Source organism: Zingiber officinale, chromosome 6B, assembly GCF_018446385.1.
Source record: "Zingiber officinale cultivar Zhangliang chromosome 6B, Zo_v1.1, whole genome shotgun sequence".
Classification (NCBI taxonomy): domain Eukaryota; kingdom Viridiplantae; phylum Streptophyta; class Magnoliopsida; order Zingiberales; family Zingiberaceae; genus Zingiber; species Zingiber officinale.
Window position 1 is genome coordinate 25,883,564 of NC_055996.1, and position 8,183 is coordinate 25,891,746.

Sequence of the window (8,183 nt, forward strand, 5' to 3'; positions counted from 1 at the left end):
ATCGAAGAAGAAGAGGAGTTGCCGAAAGGCTGAGGAACGGGTTCACCGGAGTACCGAACGCAGACGAAGGCCTTTGGACGCACAAGCACGAAGATAGGCGGCGGAGAAAGGTGATGAGGGCTTTATACAGACGGGGCTTGATTCCTCCAAGCCGTAGGATTCAAGTCACAAGACTCAAGGACCATATCTCACCATCAAATTCAAAAAGAAGAGGTCACATCGTCTGATCATGCGATGACGGCGGCCTCGCCACGCGTCGCCCGCTCACAGGGTCGCATTTAATGAGCCCCATTACGTAGCCGTGACCTCATGCTCAGCCTCAATGACAAGGATTTGCGTGAATTCCGAGGGAATCCTAAAGACGTCAGCATTGACTGCCATCGGACCGGTGAGGCAATCAGCGGCAAACCAAAACTTTTGAAGTTCCAGGGGATAGGCTGCCGAGCGGCAGTGTTCACCTCCATGGTGCCCGAGCGGAGAGACATTTTCGCCAGTGGCAGAGCGGCTATCACACCACCAAGCTAATAATCCAGTCAGTCGGACTTGCGTCCTCCTTCGACTAGACTTGAAGGGAAGGCACGTGATCCGGTGGTAAGCATAAGCCGACCCACATGGGCAGTGATCAACGACACGTGGGGGTCAAAGTCAAGATGGTCAACCTAAGGATCTTGTCGATCAGAGAGGCCCCCTGGCCGCTCGGCCAGGATAGCGCCAGGGTTGGCGCGAAGATAGCTCGACCACGGGTCGGGCTTCCGACGCTCATGATTTGCTCGTATAGAGGAATTGCTGCGCCGAGCGGCCCGTCCGCTCGGCTGAGCTGCAGATCACCTAAGGACGCATTCCCGTTCGAGTATGTGCCCGAGGGGCCTTCCCGCTCTGTCCGGCACGCCTTTACGCCCGACTGCCGGGGTGGCCGAGCGGCCCTCTCGCTCAGCCCGGAAACAGACAAAAGGCGCGAAAGAGGACAAAGGAGGCAGACAGCTTATGATATCCTTCTCGAGCCAGGTGCCGCCGACGGACAGCATGTCGATGGTTGGACTGAACAGAGAATCGTACGGTGAAAGTTTCCACTGTCATGTCAGAGATATGCTCAGACGGTTGCGGTATGGCGTCAGACACACTTTTCTGACACGGGCATTCTGAGGTATGCTTTGGGAAGCATGTACGTCTCGACGAAGGTAGGCAATATTCTTCACTGTAGCTACAGTCTCACTACTCTATTTCATCCCGTCGTTGCCTGACTTGAGCGTCGGAGGGTCGTCGCCGGGAACTCCTTCCCGGCTCGGCTTTGTTGCAGGTTCACCGGAGGTCCACCTTACCTCGAAGCTCACCCAAAGACAGCAACGAGCGCCACGCCCCCAGCATCCGTCGACCCGACTCTCAAACAAGATCAGATTGTATTCCCAACACCTAAGCCTCCCAATCTCTCGAGCCTCCCAGCTCTAGACTCTTGAGTCATTGTTTGCTTGGCTTCCCAACCTCTTGATGATGTAGGACGCAGGATAATTTTAGGAAAATAAATAAATCATCGCGTAAATCTCAGATTATTTCAGGAAAAATTTAATTATCGCTCAAATCTCGGATTATTTCAGAGAAAAAATACTAGCGTGAACAAATCTCGCACTATTTAAGAAATTAAATAATGGCAATATGGAAAGGGAATTGAAGGAAAAAATTCGTAGTCTCCTTATAAAATATAACCTTTTCTGATATCCAAGGGGCATACGTACATCTACGTATATTAAAACTCCAACATTCATTTTCTTCTTTTTCAAATTTAAACATTGGAGTGATTATAATCATCTTCTTCTTATTTATCTTTATCTAGGCTCCCAATCACATTATCATAATCGTTATTGTTCGGCAATTGATAATTAAATTGACTTACTAATAATTTAATCATTGGCATTCACAGACAAAATTAAATATGATCAACTTCTACTACAATGATAATTATATTATATAAAGTGTTTTCAAAAAGTGAAAAGGGAAAACATTTTTCAGATAATTAAGACCTGTGGATTTGGGACATTCCAACTTCCATGCACATGTCTATCTCTTTCAAAACTCTTTGTTTGATTTTCTAATTAAGAAGAAAAGAAGTTGTATTTCATGGTTGATACCACTGTCAAAGTTTTTTTTTAAAAATAATTTATTTTTAAGAAGACAAACCAGAGTGCACCCTCGCCGTGCTTTCTGCATGCATCCTCCTGGCCGAGTTTAAATCCTCTGTGTCTAAATTTTATATCCTCGTGTCTTTTTATCGATTGGATGGATCAGATTATATCTTAAAAATATCTTGCACATTATGAGGATACTACACACATCTTAAAAATATCATGATACCTTGAGATGTAATCTGATCCGTCCGATCGACAAAGGACACGGAGACAGAAAAATTTGAGGACAAAAGATTTGAACTGCTCCTGGCCCCACACAAGGTGATTTGTTTACTTGAGAGGAAGAGAAAAATAATATAGTTTAAATAAAAAGGGCAAAAAAGAAGGAAAGATTTTATTCAATTTTATCCTAGTTGATTTGTCTTGTTTACTTAGGTAAAATCAAAGGATGAGACAGTATTTATCCATGGAAATAATAAAAGGATTAGAATCTTAAAAAAAATAAAAATAAAAAAGAATTGCTGTCGCTATTTATATTTCACCATCCCAAACGAACAACCACAACATCCTCTGTTCCAAGAATTCATGGCGAAGAGCGGCAACGGGAAGCTGAGCAAGCTCAGGTGCATCATCAAGCGGTGGAATTCCTGCAGCCGCCTCACCCCCGCCGCGCCCTCCTTAGGCGGAGGCACCTCCTCGAGCTTCGAGTCACCGGCGGCGGCGGCGGCGGCGGCGGCGACGTGGCGCTCTGCCTCGTTCAGCGGCGGCGACGAGGTCCCTGCCGGACTCCACCCTGTCTACGTAGGGAAGTCCCACCGCCGGTACCTCGTCAGCGAGGAGCTCCTTATCCACCCACTCTTCCGAGTCCTCGCCGACCGCTCCGGCGGCACCGGCGGCACCGTGGTGGGCTGCGAGGTGGTGCTGTTCGAACACCTTCTGTGGATGCTGGAGAACGCAGATCCGAAGCCATCTCTGGATGAGTTGGTCGAATTCTACGCCGGCGACTAGAGGCGGCGTTGGAGCTACCGAGACCGGCCGGCGATCGAGTAGTAGAGTAGAAAAGTAGCTAGATATGTGAGTAGGAATGAACTCTTGATTCAAAGTTGGTGTAATTTCCTTTTGTTAATTTATTTCTCTTTAATAAATAATCATTTCATCATTTAAATAATTTATACTTTGAGAAATCATATATATTTAAGGGCAGAAATAAATTTCAAAAACGCCCTTGTTTTTTTTGGAATCATCACACCACATGAGTATCCTGTTTAATTTTTTTTATTATTAAAAGAAAGTTCACCCCACCAATCGTCTATAAAATGATAGATCTAGCCAGAAGTATAGTGCTAAACATTATTATACGTATTAATCATCAATTGATCAACCAATTATGATCGCAAAAAAATTAGGTTTATAGTTGTTACAATATGAATGTTGTTGAACATAATAAATATGAGTTGTATTAATTATTGTTACAATATAAATGTTAAGTGAATATGTTAAATTTATATTTTAATAATTATAAAATTATAATTATTATAATGTGAATATTTTTAAATAAGTTAAGTATGTGTTGTATCATTTATGAAAATAAGAAATATCATATGACTTATGTTTTTTTATATTACTTTGAGCTGCTTTGGATGTGTTATTTTTTAAAATGGAATGTTTTTATAATAATAATAATAATTTAATTTTTATGATAAATTTTCAATCTAACACTCTAGTAAATATGGAATTACTGTAATTAAACTTGAAAGTATTTTAAAATCAAGAGTAAGTTATAATAAATCTTTAAGAAAGACTGACTGACTGCTGTGAATTTTTAAGAAAAGCTGATCATTACTTTATTTAGAATATGATTTAATTAAATTATCATCTATCATCTGATTAAGATTTTGTTGAAAAGCATATCAATTATTATATTTAGGTGAATGATTGATTTTGTTTTTTCACATGTTGTCCGATTAATATATGAACATTGTTTAATAAGATAAATTGATATTAATTATATATGTAATTATAGTATCAATCTTAATTTTATATCATAATTTGAGAGCTCAATAAAAAAGGGAAAAATTTGTAAGTTGCAAACACTAACAATACTCATATTTTATCTTTTTCTTTATATTGATAGAGGGAAAAATATTTTTTAAAAATAAAAATAATATTTTCAAAATATTAATTTAGCTTGATACTTTCAAAATCTACTAGAATTATTTCAAGGCATCTAAATGTCATTCTCACATTGATCGACTTAGCAAACACTAACAACATGATTTTCACTCTTGGAGTTCATCCAAGTCAATATATGTTCACTTTAGTTTTTTGTAAGATTAAGTCATCTATGATAGTCAATCATTTTTCACTAGAAGTATTTAACGATTTAGTGTTGAATGGTCGCTATTAAATACTTTTGGCTAAAAGTATTTGATGATCCTAATAATCTCGAACTCATGGCAAATCGATATCATTGTACTCCTAAAATTTCCTTGAGTTTATCTATATTATTTTTCTCTATTTTTTAAAAAAATCCTATAGGATTGTCAAATATATTTTTTTACCAAAAAAATATTTGAGGATCCTAGAAACCTCGAGTTCATACCAAATGGACATCGTTGTACTTCGAAGGTGCTAGCTCCTAAATTTGTCTTTATTTAATTTTCTTAATTTAAGTCTTATAGAGTTGTCAAACACTTTGAGATAAAAAAAATATTCAACGATAATTGTTAAGTCAATTGAAATTGTTCCTAGTCGACTGGTCAGTTAACTATAGGTTTAGATAATAAAATTTGATAGAGTAGTATGTATATATATATGTACCTTTGATAAATTTTAAAATACAATACATTCTTTTAAAATTTTAGAAATTTGACAGCCTTCTTTTGTAAATTACAAAACAAAAACAAGAAAGAAGACCAAGATACAAGAATAGAGAATTGCACAAAAAAAGATCCATGTTGTTGTTCCACCAACCTTGACAATAAAAATCATTTCATAAATACTATTACATTGTTTTTTTGCACTACAAAATCTTGAACCTTATTTGATTCATAAATTTTTTTTTTTAAAAAAAGAATTAATTCACGTATATAATGTTTCTCACCTTTTTCTATAAATTAATACAATTAATGAAGGGGAGAGATATATAATAATTAAGCCGAAGCATGTTCTAGCCATGTGATGTGAAGCGAAGAAACCGGGTCGCATGGGTTTATTTGAAAACAAATATTGATTCAAATTGGTCTAGAAACTAATTAACTAGTTAATCTCTTTAAGAGGAATCATTAAATAATTGAAATATTACTAGAATTTGGCCATTTGAATTCATATTCTTCTTCTCATCTTTCACATTTTTCATGTTCTAAGAGTGAAAAAAAATAATTGCATATTCATAACTTTTTTTTAATAATATATATGAAAAGAAATCCTTGGTATGTACCTTTCGTGCACAACTAAACTCTTCAAAGATCGCAAGGCAATCGGAATCCCCCAACCATATGATACATGGCATTAATTAATGTATACATACTTAATTATCCATTAAGGTGGCTAATTAAACTAAAAGAAAAAAAACAAAGATTTGTTGGGGTTAATTAGACACCCAAAATTAATCCCCTTCGGTTGCATGAAGTTAGTTAGTCGAATAAATAGATGGAAGAAATTAAGAAGAGGAAACATGTCACATGGTTCGATATTATGAGTAGGTCAAGAAAAGCACCACATGCAATGTTTTATTAATTGGATGCGATCTCTTTGAAATTATTTTGTTGTCTTCACCAAACCAAAATGCAATATTTCGATCTCACGAATCCACTCGTGGGGGCAAAAATATATATCATCTGTCTGTGTGCATGAATCGGTTCGAACCAGTTCAGTTTATCTTGAGCTACTTCTGGTCAAAACAGTGTTACTATAAACGTAAAACTAAAAGGACTAAATGGATTGACCACACTAGATAGTTGATGGCCGAAAATAGTACGTGTATGATTGTTGTCGAGTAATAAAATATTAATTTTTTAGGGACTATAAAATTGAGTACAAAGTTAGAATAGTGAAGCAGATTACAATATTTTGAGATTTGATTTTGCCACGACAATTATTGACATCTTAAATATTATTCACTTTCTTACTTCAACATTTATGCGCATGTAGGTGGTCTATTCCGAGGTAACTGATATAAATTATTAGAATTATACTGGTATGACTATCCAAACGCAGTGCCTATTTTCAGGATAACCTCACTAAAGCAATCACTTTCTTAGGAAGACTCTTGCCACATCACTAAAAAAAATTTTAGTGATGGACGAAAAGATATTTCCATCTCTATATTAGAGATGAAATTAACATTCAGACAAATTTAAAGTTCCTTCTTTAAATAGAGACGGAACTATATTTACATATTTAATTTGGTCGTTAGAAATAAAAAACATATTTAATCGGGAATTAATAGCAATGGAAACATATTGTCCGTCGTTATTAAACTTCTTCTCTAAGTAGCGATAGAATATATATATATATATATATATATATATATATATATATATATATATATATATATATATATTCCATCATTTATATTTATTGTATTTAAATATTAGAGACTAAGTTTATATTCCTTTTCTATATAGTGACGGATTAATTTATTTCGTCGTTAATTATCAACACTGCATTTAAAATATTAATGATAGAATAAATTAATCCATCGCTATATAGATATTGTATTTAAATATTAGAGACTTTATTCTAAGTTTATATTCCTTTTCTATATAGTGACGAATTAATTTATTTCGTCGCTAATTATCAACACTGCATTTAAAATATTAATGATAGAATAAATTAATACATCGCTATATAGAGACGGAGTTTAAATTCAGTTTCTATATAACGACAGATTATTTATTTCGTTGCTAATATTTAAAAAATACAATGCTGATAAATAACGACGTAATAAATAATCTATCGCTAAATAGAGACGGAGGTTAAATTTTGTCACTATATAGTGATAGATTATTTATTTTGTCGCTAATATTTTTATAAAAATATTGATAATTAGCAATGGAATAAATTAATACATCGCTATATAGAGACAAAATATAAACTCAATCCCTAAAATAGTGATGGACATAAATGTTCATCATTAATATTGGGATTTAGGGCTCAACTTGGCCTTGATCTCCCAAAGTGCTAGTGTTCTTGATCTCTTTGACTTCGGCGATTCTCCATCTCTCTGGTGATATCTCCAGCAATCGTGCCCTCCAATCTTCAATGTCCTCTCCTCCGGTGACCATGCATGTATGATCTTCTTCCTTCCCGCTCCTCTCATTTTTAATCCTAACGGTGGCTATCTTGGTCGTCCCTGAGCTTATAGTCGTGAGCTTCGTCGACCTTGAGCTTGCTACTGCGAGCTTGGTTGGCCCTGAGTCACGACATTAGCCTTGGCCACGAGGCCTCAGCCAATTAGTTGGTTGTAAGGTTTATGAAAAAACATAAATACAATTCTTGATGATTTTAACCTAGTTTGACAAGTTGTAGAATTTTAACCTAGTTTCATTGCTTTAATTGAGGAACTTCTTGTATACCTTTTTTTTTGGTTCATGCCATTCTTAGTTAATACATGGAATCATGTGTGTAGTACATCTCTTATATTGATGGATGTATGCTTAATAATATGCTAAGTTTTGTATTACCTCATTTATACATGGAATTATGTTATAGTACCTCTCTTGTATTAATTGCATAATTGTATAATATGCTAAGGGGAATTATGTTATAGTACCTCAATTATATATGCTTAATCAATCTTATGTTCATAATGTTGTCAATTTTATGCACATTAGGATACAATGTGTTGGTGCAATCAAATTCCAGAGTTTTAATGTTCAACAAATATGATTAATGGAGCTTGATCAAGGGAAAGGGTGAGAAGTCTACCGAGTGAATAGTCCTAACTGCAGTTAGGCAAGGGAAGTCTTAGTTGGGCTATGCAATGGAAATCTCGATGATCGTGGAAGTCAAGTAGAAGGATTCGGTAGGTCTAGAGGACCCGATATCGAATCCCTGGCG

General features: G+C 35.8%; 1 protein-coding gene across 1 annotated transcript; it reads left to right on the forward strand.

Annotated features, from left to right (window-relative positions):
• The first annotated feature begins 2,686 nt into the window (after positions 1 to 2,686).
• LOC121990024 (auxin-responsive protein SAUR76-like) lies at positions 2,687 to 3,225 on the forward strand. The gene has a single exon (XM_042544291.1). It carries the CDS (start codon positions 2,706 to 2,708, stop codon positions 3,126 to 3,128), a length of 423 nt encoding a protein of 140 aa, XP_042400225.1. The 5' UTR covers positions 2,687 to 2,705; the 3' UTR covers positions 3,129 to 3,225.
• The last annotated feature ends 4,958 nt before the right edge of the window (positions 3,226 to 8,183 follow it).

What these genes read in the sequence shown, in the direction of transcription:
- LOC121990024 (XM_042544291.1), top strand. Translation starts at nt 2,706, where the DNA reads ATGGCGAAGAGCGGCAACGGGAAGCTGAGCAAGCTCAGGTGCATCATC.